This window comes from Penicillium canescens, assembly GCF_028828765.1.
Source record: "Penicillium canescens strain IBT 15451 chromosome Unknown utg000013l_segment0_segment0, whole genome shotgun sequence".
In the NCBI taxonomy this organism is placed as follows: domain Eukaryota; kingdom Fungi; phylum Ascomycota; class Eurotiomycetes; order Eurotiales; family Aspergillaceae; genus Penicillium; species Penicillium canescens.
The window spans coordinates 72269-90994 of NW_026703975.1; the positions used below are offsets into that span (position 1 = coordinate 72269).

The window sequence follows — 18726 nt, forward strand, 5'->3', positions numbered from 1 at the left end:
TCGCCCTGCGTCGTGAGGGTTGTATCTGCCTCAACTTGGATCGCTTGAGACAGAGAATCGTGGCAGCGATCGAGGAGGCGAAATAGTGAGTTGGATTGCACTCGCCATTCTGCCGCTTCTCGCGCCTGTCTCTCTTCCTCTTCACGGCGCTCAGCCGCTTCTTGGAGCCTTTGTTGTTCTTTAACCTGACGTGGAATTCGGCGATTGTTTCCTCCATCCCTTGTTGAAAGAATTATTCAGCAGATAATCGAACGAAACAAACTGAGTCGACAGAGTAGTTGGGGGGCCAGCTGGCGCAGGGAATGGGCTGTCGCGGGAAGATGTGCGTCTGGTTGTTTATCAGACTCATCTCTTGACTCACAGTCAGTTGGTGCCTCAGGCATTACTAGACTGTCAATTCTTGTATTGTGCCCAACCCATTGGAGATCTCAATGACTCTGTATTTCAATTACCCCTAGTTCACGCTATTTATGCTTCAATTTAGTTACATAATCAGATGCATCGGATCAATACTAGATCCGGTCACTTGCAGTATTCGTAAGGTAATGCCGACACACCCCCTCAGTGGCCTCAGTCCTTACTGAGCCGCTGAACTTGACAATCCTTCGAATCTGCATCCTTCCACCCAAACAGCTTCCAATTGCCTATGATGGACTAGCTTTGCATGATCAGATGTTGAATACTGACCATGCGGAGTAGCTTGACGAATTTCTCATGCTGCTGTCTCGATAGCAATTTCGTGAGACCGTCCGCGACCATGTTGGCCGTCGGCACCCATTGTACAGCGATACGCCGAGCTCTTATTTCCTGTCTTAGCCAGAGATGATGAATGTCCACGTGTCGGAGTTTGGTGTCATAACTCGCGTCTTCAGTTGTGATCAGTCCAATTGCTCTCTCGTTGTCGCATTGAATGGTGATAACGTGAGAGGGATCAAAACCAACTTGTCCTAATAGCCTCCTCCACCATTGGAGGTGCTTTCCTGCTTCTGACAGTCCTAAGAGCTCTGCTTCTGTAGTGGAGGTAGTCACCGTTCGCTGCTTCGTGGCTTTCCAGTCTACCGGGCCTCCATAGACCTGGCAGATATAGCCTGCAGAGCTCTTCCTATCTTCGTGATCTCCATATGACGCGTCACTCGCTAGCTGCACCGAGTCAATCTCGCTGTCCAATTGAGCACTGTACTCAATGGCGAGATATCTTGTCGTGTAAAGGTAGCTGATTACTCGGTCTGCTGCCTTTTGATGCTGTGGTCCTGGATTGGTCAGGAATTGAGCAAGCTTCGCAGTTGCTTTTGCTGCATCTGGCCGAGTGATAGTGGTGGCGTATCCCATTGATCCGACCTTTTGCTGGTATAGGTGGATCTCCTTTGCACTTGCTAAGCCTTCATAAGACTTCAATTCTTCAATTGGCAATGGGGTAGACACTGGTGGTCTATCAGTGAGGTTATACCTAGCTGCCACGCTGGTAATGTAGCTATCCTGGCAAAGCCATAGCTTCTTCATACTCCGATCCCGAATAATGCGTATATTCAGGAACCACTCTGCTTCTCCATGGTTAGTAAGTTCCCAATGTGCTTCGAGATCCCTTTCCAGTTGATTAGCTCTCTCTCTCGCGAGTCGATGGCTTGCTATCAGTATATCATCGACATAGAAGAAGACAATAATGCTGTCTGCTATAAAGACGCATGGATCCTCTGGGACCTGTCGGAACCCTAATTTCATAAGAACTCTTGCCGCTTCCTGCTGCCACAGGCGCGGTGAGATTCTTAGTCCATATAGGGCTTTCTGAAGTTTCCAGCATTTTCCTATTGTCACAAATCCTTCAGGCATTCTAGTATACACCTCCTTCTCAAGTCTGCTATTCAGGAATGCCGTCACTGCATCCAGCTGTCTCAAATCGAGGTCAAATGCTGCGACTAGAGCGAAGATCATCCTTGCTGTTCTAGCTGCTAGTGTAGCAGCTCTCTTTTCTTCGGAAGAGATCGTCTCAAGATCACCTCTAACGCAGATTCTTGCCTTCAGCTTCAGAAGATAGCCATCCTGGTCAAATTTGTATGCAAAGACCCAGCGAAGCGGTAGGATCTGCTTGCCTCGGTCCTTCGGGCGATCCACGGTGTCGAATGTCGCTTTTTCGGTAAGCGAATCTATTTCTTTTCTCATTGCTGCTAAGAACCCTTCTTGGAATGAATGATTCATGACGTCCTTCCAGTGCTTCGGAAGCTCAGGGAGATCATCCCGATGATGTCGTATTGGTTTCTCAGCGTATAGGCCTGCTGCGAATGCATGGAGGTAAGCTGGTGGTTCTATTGTGCTGTATGCGTTGTCGTATCTTGCTGTCCTTCTTCTCGAGCCAGTCACTATATTTGCCTCATTCACGTCACTGTTGATGTCTCTCGGGGCGAGCTCTCGCGGTATAAGAAGCTCCGCTTGTAGCTGCAATTCAGCGTCTCCGTCCGAATCGGTGACGATGTCGATAGACGTCTCCTGGGTCTCCTGTGACTGGTCATTTGCGAGCATTTCCGATGCTGTCTCCACCCCCTGACCAGTTACAGGATCTTCATAAGGTGGAGTCGGAGGTAGCGGTATCTCTTGCGGAAAAGCTCCGGGAATTTCGGTAATAGCTTCAGTAGCTTCAATTTGCCGATCGGGTGTGCTATACACCCCCTGATGTCTAGATAGAGACTGTTTTTCAGCTGAAAAAACCTCTCTGTTGGTTTTCGGGGTTTCTGCTTCATCTAAGTCTTCATTGTTGGTGCTTCCTATCTCGAATTCTGGCATCGACCCAGTTGATATCGATGCTTGGAAGGCTCTTTCAGCTTCCGATTGGTCCAGTTCCTTGGGTTCTTTAGCCAATGGCATTGGAATAGGTTGGAAGTGCTGAAAATCAAGCATATAGCGGCGCGATTCATCAAAAACTGCGTCTCTAATAAGCTTCACCTTCCCACTCTGTGGGAACCATATTCTCCACACATTTGAAGCCATATAGCCGACCAGGAATCCTACCTCAGCGCGAGGATTCATCTTATCTGATTGAACTTGCTTGTCGATACGACAGTAGGCAAGACTCCCGTACAACCTGACGTTCGATAGGTTGATTCTTGGTACCGTTTTATCAGTGCTTGCGAACTCCTTCATCACTTCTCCCCATGGGATAATCCAGCGTTTCTCGTTTGCCAGGTACGTTGGAGTCCGATTCAATAGCCATACTGCTGCCCTTGCAGCTTCTGGCCATAGTTCCTTAGGGAGCTTTCCCTCTATCATCAGCATTCGCATGCGGAGCACGATGACACCCCCTGACCGTTCAGCATGGCCATTCATTTCAGGGTGTCGAGGTGGGCTATGATAGACCACTATACCGTCTGACGTCAAACTCCGTTCCGCCGGCCGTCCAGCTGCCGCTTCATTGTCGTAGTTGAAAGCCTTGATAGGTAGGTTCCACCAATTCTTGGCCAATTGCACGAATTGATTGATTGCAAGCTGACATTCGGGCTTATATTCGTGCGTTAGGATCCAGTGAAACCTAATACCTTCAATATAGAAATGAGAGATCCAATGATGCTTATTGTAAGCCTTTTGGAGCTGGATTAGGTCAAAGTGCACTCTCCCAAGACGTCCGAAAACCCGTCCAATTGGTCTTCTTGACACTTGGCGATTTGACCTTCCGAGTTGACATGTCTCGCACATCTTATAGGCGTCTTCTTTGCCTTCAATGATCACTCCGTCGACCATAGTCTGGATTTGATGCACCGTTTTGTGCTGAATGTGAGCTAGGCGCCGGTGCCATAGATCAGCCGATGCCTTTTCTTGCAGTGGTGTCGAGGAAGATCTCACAGCATTCGCAGAGTTGCGAATGTCTTCATTTGGTTGGTCAAAGACCCATAATCCGTCATGATGCCATAGTCTCAGGCTGACTATAGGGATTCCTTGGTGATCTTGTATATAGCCTCTAGATTCAGACCAAAAGCCTCCTTTTTCTCGCAACCTTGCGTACGACACTAAGTTAACGTGAAAACCAGGTGCATAGCAGGCATTGCTTAGCGTGATTGTCTTTTCTTGCTTCGATATCGGGTCCACGCCAGTCAGTCTGACTGTCCCGCGTCCGAGGACAGCAGTGGTACCGTCTCCAGTCGCTAAAGTCTCCTTACATGGTTGGAGATTCACAAATCGACTCTTTTCATTGCAGACGTGTACACCTGATCCAGTGTCAAGAATCCACCGCTCTTTAAATGAAGAATCAGCGAAGTGAGATCCGAATGCTCTGCTAGCAAAGGACATATTCTCTGCTATCTTCGTTGGCTGTGGAGTGTCAATGCTCCTCAATTGGACCGCATTCGATGGCGTTTTAGCGTTTTCAATGGCTTCAAATATCCATTTCTTCCATTCTGGGTCGGCTGAGAGCGTTTTCTCGACCTTTTGCAAGTTTTCCTTGTTTGGAATGAACCAGTCGGGTCTAATTGCTTCATTCACGATAAAGCAATTAACGGCATTGTGTTTTTGGTTCTTTCGTCCGCAAGGGCATGGCCTTTTGTCGAATGGCGTCTCATTCTTGCCATTCTTCCCACCCCTTACGTCTTTGGTGCCACTCCTTGCTTCTTGGTGACCTTGCCAAGTAGAAAAAGAGCCCTTCATTGCCGACGGAGAGGGTGTCGCTCTATTAGGTCCCGCATCCTGGTATGACGCTCGAAAAGATTCAATCAGGTCCGGTGTATCGATTGATTTGCCTTTCACGATGATCTTCTCGTGATACGCCTGCCACCAAACCGGTGAGACATCCTTGATTGCATAGAGGAAGTCCTTGTTTGCACTCTTCACCTCGTCAAGTTCGAGGTTAATAGCTTGTTCTCGTAGGTCATTCCAGTCGAACAGCCATTTCTCGACGTCTCCAGTAGGCCTTTGAGAAGAGAAAGCCTTCCATTTCATACGCACTTCCTCCTCATACACGTAAGATCGGGCAAAGCGCTTCTTGAGGTATGCTAAGCGTCCGATAGGCGTATCATATATGAGGACACTGAGACGTAGGGAGTTGTCCAGGTAAGTGATGATATAATCATTCACTTCATTCAGACCCTTTTGCTGCTTTTCCCAGCGGTTCGCTTTGATCTTGTAGATCTCCAAGCGATCTCTCCAGGCCTTCAGGGTCTTTTCGTTTCCTTCCTCAGGGTATTCAGGCTCAATTGGCTCTTCCAGAGCCTTTGGACGATGCAATTCGTCGGTGTCTGGGTTACAGAGATCCCAGACTGTTCTTTGTGCTGCAAAAGCCTTTATTTGCATATACCATGCTCGCCATTGTGACGAGTCTTTCAATTTGTCGCTTCTCACAGCGGAGGGCATCGATCTCGCCTCCATTGCTGCTTCTGGTGCTTCGAAACAGGCGTTCAAGGAGGTAGGTGGCTCGTTGGGATGAGGGTATTCAGGGTTTTGGGGTCGATCAGAGCTGCTTTCGGTGTCTATGTCGTTGTGAATAGCTTCAAGTGATAGCAGTGGTCCTAATGACGGCGAACCGGGCTCATAACTGTCAATTCTTGTATTGTGCCCAACCCATTGGAGATCTCAATGACTCTGTATTTCAATTACCCCTAGTTCACGCTATTTAACGTATTTCACATGCGAGCGGCGCACACAAGCGAGCGGCGCACCCCACCTAAAACGCGTCAATTAATTAGACTCTCTTTATTCAACCACCCACCATGCCACCAATTCGCTCTCAAAGCTCTCGAAATCGTACAGAGCAAGAGGGTAGGATCTTATTAGCTATCCAGGCTATTAAGAATAAAGAAATAAGCGCTGTTCGTCAAGCAGCACGTCTATTTGATGTACCGGAGACCTCTTTACGCCGCCGTCTCAAGGGCCATAAAACGCGTAGCGAAACACGCGCAAATAGCCATAAATTGACAGAAATCGAGGAGGAATCTCTTCAAAAATGGATTATCTCTATGGATTCTCGCGGAGCAGCCCCTCGGCCTTCTTCTGTACGAGAAATGGCAGATTTACTACTCGCGGCGCGTGGATCTACCCCCGTTATTTCGGTCGGCGAGAATTGGGTTACAAACTTTGTAAAAAGGCATCCAAACCTATCATCTCGGTTCTCAAAACGATACAATTTCAAGCGTGCGCAATGCGAAGACCCGAAGATTATTAGAGATTGGTTTTCTCTCGTCCAAACAACGATCCTTTCCTACGGTATCGATCCCGACGATATCTATAACTTCGACGAGACTGGTTTTGCAATGGGCTTAATTACAACCGCGAAGGTTATTACGAGAAGGGAATACTACGGTCGGCGAGCACTTTTACAACCCGGAAATCGCGCGTGGGTGACTACAATTGAGTGTATAAACGCGTCGGGGTGGGCGCTTCCTCCGTGTGTGATTTTTAAAGGCAAAGTCTTTATCGAATCTTGGTTCGACGGCCTCCCGGACGATTGGCGCCTTGAGGTTAGTCCGAACGGATGGACTTCTGATGAAATTGGTCTTCGGTGGCTCGAAAAGCTCTTTATTCCGTCTACTTCTTCGCGTACGAAGGGGAAGTATAGACTTTTAATACTCGACGGCCACGGAAGTCATTTAACCCCGAAATTCGACGAAATTTGCGAGAAAAACGATATTATCGCAATTTGTATGCCTCCGCACTCGTCTCACCTTTTACAGCCTCTCGATATCGGCTGTTTTGCGGTGTTAAAGCGCGCGTACGGTCGGCTTATCGAGTCAAAAATGCGTGCTAGAATCAACCATATTGATAAGCTTGACTTCCTCGAAGCCTACCCGTCCGCGCGAATCGAGGCATTTAAATCGGAGACTATTAAGAATAGCTTCGCCGCCGCCGGTTTAATGCCTTATAACCCCGATCGAGTAATCTCAAAGCTCGATATTTGCCTTCGAACCCCGACACCCCCCTCGAGCCGAGGAAGCGAGTGGGAGCTAAAAACGCCGTCGAACTACGTCCAATTACAAAAACAAGCTTCCTCAATTAAAGCTTTGCTAAAACAGCGCTCAAAAAGCCCACCGAGCCCGCTTAATTGCGCGATAAATCAGGTTTTAAAGGCCTGTCAAATCACAATGCAATCGGCAGCTATTCTCGAGAAAGAAGTAAGCGATTTACGCGCTGAAAACGAGAAGAAGAAGCGAAAAAAGACTAGATCTACAAGGCAGATAACTTCCGAAGAAGGTCTCTCAGTTTTAGAGGCCTCTTCATTAATAGCGCAGCCAGAGCAAGCAGTTTTAGCACAAGGATCCCGTGAGGCAGGATTAGCTCCGGCACCTTCTCAGCCGCGTACGAGGGCAAAAACGAAGTGCAGTATATGTGGAATTCAGGGTCATAGAATGACTACATGTCCTAATAGACCTCGAGTTTAGCTGATTGAATTTAATGGCGTTTTGGTTAAGATAAATGCATTTGAAATTAATAGGCTTGGTGGGGTGCGCCGCTCGCTTGTGTGCGCCGCTCGCATGTGAAATAACGTAGTTCACCAGTGAGCTGCGCACCACTAGTGAGCTGCGCAGTCCAGAACACATAGTAAATGCGATAAATTACAACTTAATATCTCAACAACCCTAGTCTACAGGAATCTTTCCTTGAGCCTAAATACTCTCTATGTAGTGTCTAGCAATTTACCTGAGCTTAAGGAGTTTCTCTGTCATAATTATCAAAATATATTAATATCGAGCTTTTGCGTTCGTAATTTTCGGTAAATTTGGAAATGATAATCACCTAGCCTTTCGATGTCCTTGAAATTGATATACAGTACTAATAAGTCTTATCGATTGTTATCGGTAGGTAACTAGATAGAACAAGTGTGCGGTTGTTAAGATATAAATGTAACATATATCGCATTTACTATGTGTTCCGGACTGCGCAGCTCACTAGTGGTGCGCAGCTCACTGGTGAATTACGTTACGTTATGCTTCAATTTAGTTACATAATCAGATGCATCGGATCAATACTAGATCCGGTCACTTGCAGTATTCGTAAGGTAACGTAATTCACATGCGAGTGGGCCACCCAAGCGAGTGGGCCACCTAGCCACTACCCATTAAATTTAAATGCAATTATCTTAACCAAAACGCCATTAAATTCAATAAGCTAAAAACGAGGTCTATCTGGACATGCATTTCTTTTATGACCCTCATTTCCACATGCTCCACACTTCGGTAAGGCCCTCGTACGTGGTTGTAAAGGTGCCGGGGGCGGTCTTGCCTGGCGGGGTATTGGTGCTATAATTACTTGCTCCGGCTGCATTGCTAATGTAGAGGCCTCTAAAACCGAGAGACCTTCTTCAGAAGCTATTTGCCTTCTAGACCGAGTTCTTTTTCGCTTCTTCGTCTCGTTTTCAGCGCGTAATTCGCGTACTTCTTTCTCGAGAAAAGCTGCCGATTGCATTGTGATTTGGCACGCTTTTAAAACCTGATCTATCGCGGAATTAAGCGGGCTCGGTGGGCTTTTTGAGCGCTGTTTTAGCAAAGCTTTAATTGAGGAAGCTTGCTTTTGTAATTGTACGTGGTTCGAAGGCGTTTTTGGATCCCACTCGCTCCCCCGGCTCGAAGGGGGTGTCGGGGTTCGAAGGCAAATATCGAGCTTCGAGATCACTCGATCGGGGTTATAAGGCATTAAACCGGCGGCGGCGAAGCTATTCTTAATAGTCTCCGATTTAAATGCCTCAATTCGTGCGGACGGGTAGGCCTCGAGGAAATCAAGTTTATCGATATGATTGATCCGGAGCCGTATTTTACTTTCGATAAGCTGACCGTACGAGCGCTTTAACACCGCAAAACAGCCGATATCGAGAGGCTGTAAAAGGTGAGACGAATGCGGAGGCATACAAATTGGGATAATATCGTTTTTCTCGCAAATTTCGTCGAATTTCGGGGTTAAATGACTTCCGTGGCCGTCGAGTATCAAAAGTCTATACTTCCCCTTCGTACGCGAAGAAGTAGACGGAATAAAGAGCTTTTCAAGCCACCGAAGGCCAATTTCATCGGAAGTCCACCCTTTTCGACTAACCTCGAAGCGCCAGTCGTCCGGAAGGCCGTCGAACCAAGATTCGATATAGACTTTGCCCTTAAAGATCACGCACGGAGGAAGCGCCCACCCCGAGGAATTTATACACTCAATTACGGTAACCCACTCGCGATTTCCGGGTTGCAAAAGTGATCGCCGACCGTAGTATTCCCTTCTCGTAATCACCTTTGCGGTTGCAATTAAGCCCATTGCGAAACCAGTCTCGTCGAAGTTATAGATATCGTCGGAGTCGATGCCGTATTGAAGTATAGTTTTTTGGACGAGAGAAAACCAATCTCCGATAGTCTTTGGGTCTTCACATTGCGCGCGCTCGAAATTATATCGTTTTGAGAACCGGGTTGATAGGATTGGATGTCTCTTTACGAAGTTTGTAGCCCAATTATTACCGACCGAAAGAGGGTGGGTAGATCCACGCGCCGCGAGTAATAGATCAGCCATTTCTCGTACGGTAGAGGGCCGAGGGGCTGCTCCGCGAGAATCCATTGAGAGAATCCATTTTTGAAGCGATTCCTCTTCAATTTCGGTCAATTTATGGTTATTTGCGCGTGAATCAGGACGAAAGATGTCACCGGTAAGGCGGCGTTGTAGGGTTGAACGGGGCACTTGAAAGTGGCGTGATGCTTCGCGTATAGAGGTAATTTCTTGATTCTTAATAGCCTGAATAGCTAATAAGACCCTACCCTCCTGCTCTACTAAATTTCGAGAGGATTGAGTACGAATTGGTGGCATGGTAGGTGGTTAAAAAGGAAGGTCTAATTAATTGACGCGTTTCGCGGCAGGTGGCCCACTCGCTTGGGTGGCCCACTCGCATGTGAATTACGTTAATGCCGACACAGAATTGATGCCTTAAATGCAAGGCATAATACGATGGATCTTGCATCCATCTCAACACAATGTAAGGGGGGTAGTATAGGCATGAAGCACCGGAGTAAGGGGGGTTTGGTTTAGCCCAATATATAGGTAATCCAACTAGCTAGTCAGATATTTCATGTTTTTTTACCATTTTTCGCAAGGTAAAATTTGTTGTAATTTACAATGGTCTGAGAAGCACTATGCATGAGCAATGGGCAGTAAAACGAGATGATTTAAGTCTACCTCCCGAAGGAGGCTTCTCTATAGCTATTTATAATGGTCAAATGCATACGATATGCCTTTCATGAAACTATTGCGTGATCAGCTCACTAGCAATATGAAAAGGCCACGTTGCTTGATGCATTCAACCAAGTGCTCTGAAGCTCTCTATAGCGCTGCTCAGCCAAGCATTAGCAGTGCTTGGCGAGCTTCAGATCACAACAAAATTTAGATTATAAAGGCTTGGTCACAAAATATATCGTTGAGACATTTCATGACGTTGCGATATATATTTTGAAATGGGTACAGTCAACTCTCGCTTATACCACGGTGGGATATTGCACATTCTTGATAATAACACATCCCTTGCTTGGATGGCCCCTTCATTCCAGTTTTTTCCATATAAATTGACAGAATATAACACATTTTGTTTTACCACACTTTCTTCCTCTCAAATCTGCTTAGTCAGCGCAATCAACCAATCAGAATGCCTCAATCTACAAGCTCTCCTACCCTCCCGACCCCACCCAAGCGCGTCAGAATGGGACCAAAGCGTACCAAATTGGGTATATCAGACGCGCAGAACCAGGCACTACGGGCATTTTGGTCTAATACTAGCCCAAAGCCCACGCAGACTGCATGTGCTAAGTGGTTTGAGGACCAATTCAAACAAGTGATTGACCGGTCAACCATATCAAGGATCCTTTCATCCAAATACAATTATCTTGATACGGGCCCTGCAGGGGCAAACAAACGATCTTCATCCTCTCATTGGCCATTATTGGACCAAAAGCTATATGACTGGGCAGATAACCATATTGGCAATGGAATACCAATAAATGGCCCTTTGATCCAAACTAAAGCAGCTGAGCTTTGGAGACAAATACCGGAATACAAAGATCGGACCAAACCTCAATTCTCTGAGGGTTGGTTAACTCGCTTCAAACAACGCCACTCTCTTCAATATCATACTTTCCACGGAGAAGCTGCCTCAGTCCCATCCTCGGTACATGATCAGATCAAAAGCACCAAATCGATTTGCAATCAATTCAAACCGTCCGAAATCTACAATATGGATGAAACTGGCCTATTTTGGCGACGTATGCCAAATGGTGGTCTTTCAAAGGGAAAAATTGCTGGCAAAAAGCTTGATAAAACACGAATCACTATTGTTGTTGCATCAAATGCGGATGGTTCCGATCGAGTCCCTTTATGGTTGATTGGCACAGCAAAAACCCCTCGCGCACTCCGGGGGTTAATTTCCGAGCTCTGGGATGTGTTTGGCGTCACAACAAGGCAGCATGGATGCGTCATGACATTATGGAGGACTGGTTGCGATCTTTCTATGGGCGTATTCCCTTAGATAAGAAAGCTTTGCTCCTTTTAGACAATGCTTCACCACATGTTATTGGACTCCAGCGAGCGCCACCACCACCCCGGATTACGGTTGTTTTTTTGCCAGCAAACGCAACTTCAATTTATCAACCCTTGGACCAAGGTATTATCCAAAACTTGAAGCACCATTATCGGAAGAAATGGATGCGCTATATGATTGCTTTTCTTGATCGTGGGATAGACCCAAAACAAAGAATGAGCATTTATTATACTGTTACCTGGGTAACGCAAGTTTGGAGAACAAGTGTATCAGACCAAACGATTATCAATTGCTTTAAACAAAGTACTTTGATTAGTCCAAAGTCTATACCTATACCTGAGTCCGCGCCCGAGTCCGCACCTGAGTCTGCACTATTTTCCGAGCCCGGATTGAGTGATGAGATTGAAAGTCTATATAATCAAGCAATTGATAAGCTTGGTGATAAAGATATTGTGCCATTTGACGAGTTTTTGAACCCTTCGGACGAAGACATGTTAGAAGATGGGACTGAAGGGCGAGATGAGACCAATGAGCAAGATATATATATTGCCCCAACAACCTCAGAAATTCAGGATATTGACATTGATGGGCCCCCACCTGAGCTTCTGTCTAATTCTGCTATATTGGACAGCCTCCAGGATATCCTACTATGGGTTTGTAGCAAAGAAAAGGGTACCTCGGACCATATTAGACAAATTGAGAGCTTAATCAGCGACTTTGGCAGGATTCAGATTGATGAGAAACGTCAGGTGACTTTGGATCAGATGATGGGATGGAAGACTAAATAGGTATTAGGGCTTAGAGTTAGCTTGTCAAATATTATGTCATCCTCTCACCAAAACACAACTCAATTATACCACGTAATTTGGCTTGGATAGTATGCTGTGGTATAAGCGAGAGTTGACTGTAGTAGGAAAATTTAAATTATTAATATTTTGAGTAGATATATATATTTACCATTATCACAACGTATATAACGTAGGTTTATTACGACCGGTAGTAGGATTTAGCCCGTATAGGTGGGTTTCGGCCCGTATAAGGTGTATATACCCCGTACGGATAGAAGGTTAGGGACCGATTTACCAGCTTTATAATAAGGAGTAGGGGTCATTAGACATACCCGAGCACGAGGATAGCGTAGGATAGGAATTATAATATAAAGATATCACGGGTAAGGTTTAATAGATAAAGGGGTAGGGTTCGAGGTTTTCGGTTTTTAGAATTAGCAGTAGAGGTATGATATATAGCAAAGTATAAGTCAAGGGTAGGGGTAGGGTCCCATGTTTTCAGTTTTTACCATTAGCATTATTAGTGAAAAACAGGGACATTGTTTGACATAATTTTGATATAATAGGTAGTAGGAGTAGGTAGTAGGAGGAAGTTTCATAATTGTTAGGGCCCTGCGAGGTCCTAGAGTAGCAGTATGAGTTCGGGAAATAGAGTCTATCGGCGAATATATGTGCAGGTGTATTAAGAGACTAGATGCCCAAGATAATGCGGGAAAGTCTACTCAGGCACATCCTGTGCAGGGCAAGTTCAATGTCGTGAAGCACTTGTTGGGAAAAGGTGCTATAGAGCTACCCGACGAGTAGGGTAACCGTGCATTAAATAACGCTGTGGTCATACGCCACGGAAAGGATCATGACGGAATAATCGCACTATCTCAGCAAGCACAATTCGAAAAGATGAAACCATGCTTCATGTAGCTCGTTAATCGACGGACTACGTATTTTTTGAAAGTTTATTGCCTCCTCATTTGTATTAAGGGATTTTGTTTTCAACACCGCACGATGATGGATTGTCTCAGTGAATTGAAATAGCAGGTGAGAAAATAAAGTATCTTAAAATAAGTAGTTAATGGCTTCTCCAGAAAAAAGCGCGGTCATAACTTGAAGGTTGATCACTTTCGCTCCCGTATCTCGATGAGAAATTCCACGCGCAGTAATTTGAATTCTAGTCTCATGGGCCCTACTGGGTATAGACAGGGCATTTGGTTAGAGGCAATTGACTTTTTCTTACAGATATCGTGTACATTACAGCATGTGTCAATTGATCATCCCTTGTCTATACTTGTGTAACCATATCTTCAGCACACTTGCAGGCCTTGCACTCGTCTGAAGCCGATAGCAGTAACCAGGATCTAATTAGGTCCTTAGCTGAAGGGCGCTGACAGGGATCAGATCGAAGCATTTCACGGCATTTGGAGCGAATCTCGTCATTGTCTTGCCAGCCGAGAGGGCGAAGATTCTCCTCGATCCACAAATGGACAGTGTCAATGTTTTTGGCGTAAGATAGCGTTCCATCAGAGGGGAATTTCAAAATATTCTCGAGGTCTTCGAACCGACCGGGACAATCCCGGGCGACTAGCATCTCAAGGAAAACAGCTCCTAGGGAAAAAATATCTGCTGGTAGACCACAGGAAGCACCGTTTTCCACTTCGGGGGCGCAGTACTCCCGTATCCACTGGAAATGGGATTGCTTCTTTTTCCCTATACCATTTCGCGATAAGCCGAAATCAGCCAACAAGATTCGCCCTTCTTTAATCAAAATGTTCTCCGGTTTGATGTCTTGATGCCGAATATCCAAAGAATGAATATAGCGCACAACGCTTGACAAGCAGCCGAACCAACGTTTCTCGGGACATTTTCCGTATTGGAGATAATAGCGAAGGTCACTATCTGCGCGATCCATGATGACTGCGAACCTGATTTCATCCGAGTTTCGGTGTTGGTTATCAAAATATACGTGGATGAGTTGGATGACATGATGGTGCCGGGCTTGATGGATCGAACGCGCCTCTTGTACTAGTCTTTGTTTCAATGAGGTCTGCCACCCTGGGTCTGTATCCTGATATCGTGGAGCATGTATTAAGATGGTTTTCCGGGCGAGCTTGAGCTGTTGAGACTGGTTGCATGGCCCTATCACCCTCTCAACCCAGCCACGTATAAGCGGCGATGTTCCCTCCGGCACAAACGGAATCTCGCTGTCATCATTGTAATTGGCGGGCTGGCAAGGGCAGCTAATTTTTCGAGAGGTAAAGATACCCAGGATTTGAAATATAATTCCAGCTGCTTGAAGCCAAGCCATAATTCTGCCTGTCAGAAATCAGTACGATCGGCTTCGCTTTCGGTGCAGCCGGAATGGATTGACAGGTATAGCCGGCAGGTGGGGCTAATAGCTGATATTTTGTTATATGTTAAGTACGTACCTCAAAATGTGACAAATGTCAATTTCACATGTTATGGACCAGCAATGAGTTTCATATCTGTTTGTGCGGGGGTTATCACGGAATATGTACAGCGGTCAGAAGCGGCAAAATACGGCCCTTTGGCCCTTTTTGGACGTGTGATAAGAATACCGCAACGGAGGCTCCGTTGCGGAGCATTACGAGAACTGGCAACCCGCTTCCGGCAGTGGTCCAATGTATTTTACAAGGGTGCGAATGTTGTCCATGTACCTTTACAATATCCAATACCCCAGCAGATACAATACAGTGACCACCGCAAAAAGCATCCACCGTTTGTCATAGTCGTTGACTTTTCCCTATCAAGGTGATGCCGGAGCATATCAAATTTCCGTCACCTCAGGATTACTTATTGGTTGGGTAACAATTGCTCTGGTATCAAGCGCTTAACTTAATGATCCATTTCTTAGCTGCTAAGCTGAGTAGGAATTCGGCTGATGTTCTACCTGTTGTTATTACGCGAGATGAAGCCAAAACTCACATACTGATTGGCGTGCCCACCAACAGACGGCTCAAACAGGGCAGGGTGTGACCCGTGAGAGTTTCTTCGCTGGGTACTAGATATCCCTAAAACTCTTTCTCGTAGCATGGCACGATCGGCTCAAGCAATTGCACAATAGCATCATGCCCCTTCTTCACGGCCCAAATCAGAGGCGTCCAATCATAGTGATCCCTCAAGTTGACTTGCAAATTGGGGGAGGCTAGTAATTTTTCAACGATATCTGTATGCCCATGACGGGCGGCATAATGGAGAGCGGTCTGACCGTGATTGGCTACGGCATTGACGTTGATGCTGGTCTGGGCAAGTAAGTACGTGACGATATCTGTATGACCGCACTCGGCAGCAACAACCAAGGGAGTATATTTGCTGAGCTGATGACTTGCGTTGACATCTGCACCCTCAGAAATGGCTCTTAGAACTGCCCTCATATGGTTGTGCTCTGCAGCCAACAGCAAGGCAGAATTGGCCGGCGTTTTTGCAGAGCGATCAAAAAAGAATTCGCCATCAAGTTGCCCGTATAGGTGACGGTTAACCCGACAGAGACGAGAAATATCGAACTCATCTAAGAACCCCCTTATCGATAGGAGTAGCTCGGGGGGCAGGCGAAGAAGCTTGCTAGTGCATCGCGCAGAGTCCATTGGGGTATCACACGGTATCACACTAACGCGGCTCGATGGATTGGGCTTTTCACGAACTGAGAATTGACTACCCTGGGCAATGAAGGCGGGGTTGGGGGTTTGTCATGTGATCTGTCTTTCATCTGTAGACCTCGTGAGGCCTCGCCGAAAACCCACTGCCCCTCCAGATGACGGATGCATCGACCCACGTCGTTGGGAAAATGCTGGATTACTTACATATGGATGATTATTCAGAGGTTATTGATACTATTGACAAATAAAGATCGCAACGTTACTAGTGCGCCCGCGGAATATTCATCACTCCCATAACTGAACCTGATTTCAACCATGATAGTACGGCTCTTCACGACCTTAGTGGTTACTAACTAACTGACTACCCCACTGCTCCCAACGCCTGGCATCCTTTCACGAAATCGTATCAGGCGGTCAGACCCCTTATCACCATCCGCTACTGCCACCACTCATGGCTGCCGGGTCCCATCACACTCGCATCAGTTCTACCACGGCCGTTCTCTTCTACTCCTATTAGCTGCTCTTGCTCTTATCAGCTAGCTCGTCCCGCTCTCGAAATAATCCAACTCAAGCTTCCAGTTCCTCAACGAGATATGGAAAGACAAACCCGAGCCTATTCTTCGTCGTTGGGGTCTTATTTTACCTCTGACAGCTTCTGTCAGATGTCCGTAGAACGGGCCTCGCCACCAACTCCCATAACCGCGGCCGTGAGCTTGCGACACGCTCCTTTCTCTTCAGGGATGATCAAGTTCGCTTGACCGCGTTTGACAAAGGTTACCCACTGGAGCGATCAAGGCGTCTCTCCGCGTTCACTTGATTATGCTACCCTTTGCTAAACATTTTCAACCACCTCTAGATCGACAGAGCAATTGCACATCTCTCGATAGTCCCGTAGTGCCCAACCTCCCGATCATATTGCCCACTGTTACACAAACACAAACATGATTCGTTCCGCCCTGGCCTTCAATGGCGACGTCGCCCGCACCTACGTTTCGTCCTCGACTCGCGAGAATCATTGGCACGGCGGCTCCATCAAAGACGAAAGCAAGCTTGTCAACGGGGCGGTTTTCTGTAACTCTGATGACGGATGCCGTTAGGAAGGAGGACACCGGGTAGAAATTGCGGAGCGATCCATGTTTGTGTTTGTGTAACAGTGAGCGATACGTTCGGAGATTGGACACTATTGGAACCTCTGAAAGAGGTGCAATTGTACTGAGGGTCCAGTAGGCAACAAGAAAGTTGTGACAAGACAGCAGAATCCACAAGAGTCGACAAGAAAGTCAGTCATACAGACACCGTACCAGGATATAGATACACGAAGTGGTAGGTCGTCAGATCGAGGATGCAAGAAATCATCGAGGAAAATGGTCAGTGTACAATCCATACACCATAGAACAGGCTGACTATATGTTTAGGTGATTATGTGAAAGGACTCCGGGATCATGACCACTCAAAATCCGGCCAAGGGCGGCGAAATGAAAGAGAGTGCTGATTGATAAGTGATGCTTCAGTGTTCATGTTATTGAGGGGAGTTGATTGTGTATTGTGTTGCATGTTGTCTAAGATACAAGTAGGCTGGTGAACAGGTATATATGTATGCACGTGATCCCGGCCTCATTATTATCTCAGTAACCGGGATATTTCAACAGAGAGCAGGCCGAGGAATTCGGCCGTTTCGTGCAAGAAACGTTCTTCTTCAAGGACATCTGCCCAAATCGGGCACAAACATGCGCCGCATAGCGCAACAGTCTTCACCTCTGCCCAGATGGGAGAGGCCGGCACCCTCTCCCATCCGCGGGTAGTCAGTCCACCCCCAGGAACCCAGGCCAGGATAGTGCCTGGCGCTTCTTTAACCCTTTCTCAGCACGTAGTGCTCAATTTTGCTGCTTTCCAGCGTGTATTTAGTTGAGCTAGTTAGCTAGTTGTAGTAAATCCTCGCTTAGGTAGCACGTCCAGTTACCCCTCGGGAGGTAGTGGGTCACCTGCCAAGTGACCTGCCGGCGACGTTAAATAATCAATAATAATAATAATAATAATAATAATTTCAACACGCCCACGGGTATGCTGACTAAAACCCAACCCAACCCACGGGTTGGGTTTTCGTGGGCGGGTTGGGGTTTTGGGCGGGTTTGGCGAGGCCTAGTGGTGAATGATACAAGTGAGTACTATAAAGGTCATACTTATACTGTCGATTCCAAGAGATACGGTACGTGCTAGTTCTACCATAGACCAATGGTCGGCCTGATATCGTAGAATGAGTGTAATTCCTAGGACTAGCTGATTTAGCAACTAACGTATTGTGTAAGCGAGTGGAACATGTAAGCGAGTGGAACACCCGCCCGCTATATCTACTATTATTATTCAATTTTTTCAACCACAATACGAATTCATTAAAACTGAGGCTATTCAGACCTCTCTAGGCACCTATTTCTCTTATGTCCAGGCGTTTTACAGAGACTGCATCGCTGTGGGCGTCTCTCATTGGTCTGATTAGGTGTCGGCGATGCTCCGCCGGCTTGCTCATGTATAGCTTCTTCCACCTGCCCCGGTCCACTAATACGCGTTATTGCTTCTTGAACTAGTAGACTACCTTCATGCGCTATTTGAGCTTTCGTACGCCGCTTTCTACGCGTCACTTTCGCATTGGCGGCAAGCAATTCATTGATTTGCTGCCTCGCGATAGTGAAGCTGTGGATAGCAAGCTGACAGCCTTTCTCCATTTGGTCTATCGCATCACCTAGACGTCTAGGATTATCGGCAGCGAGCTTCCGAATAGATGAGGCCTGTCTCTTCACTTCTTTCACTGTTCGCGGCGTCTTTGGAGTAAAATTGCGGCTTGAATCGCTACTATGGCTAGTAGGTCGTGGGGGGG

General features: G+C 46.7%; 3 protein-coding genes across 3 annotated transcripts; all 3 read right to left on the reverse strand.

The window, feature by feature from the left end:
* Positions 1-3908: 3908 nt before the first annotated feature.
* N7446_014103 (uncharacterized protein) lies at positions 3909-5343 on the reverse strand (the record flags this gene model as incomplete). Its single annotated transcript, XM_058522842.1, has 2 exons — positions 3909-3943; positions 4011-5343. 2 exons carry the CDS (start codon positions 5341-5343, stop codon positions 3909-3911), a joined length of 1368 nt encoding a protein of 455 aa, XP_058364793.1.
* Positions 5344-13522: 8179 nt separating this feature from the next.
* On the reverse strand, positions 13523-14149 carry N7446_014104 (kinase-like domain-containing protein; the record flags this gene model as incomplete). The annotated part of the gene is made up of 1 exon (XM_058522843.1): positions 13523-14149. The coding sequence occupies one exon, from the start codon at positions 14147-14149 to the stop codon at positions 13523-13525; it is 627 nt and encodes a 208-aa protein (XP_058364794.1).
* A 1120-nt stretch (positions 14150-15269) lies between these two features.
* N7446_014105 (ankyrin repeat domain-containing protein) lies at positions 15270-15842 on the reverse strand (the record flags this gene model as incomplete). The annotated part of the gene is made up of 1 exon (XM_058522844.1): positions 15270-15842. The coding sequence occupies one exon, from the start codon at positions 15840-15842 to the stop codon at positions 15270-15272; it is 573 nt and encodes a 190-aa protein (XP_058364795.1).
* Between the last annotated feature and the right edge of the window lie 2884 nt (positions 15843-18726).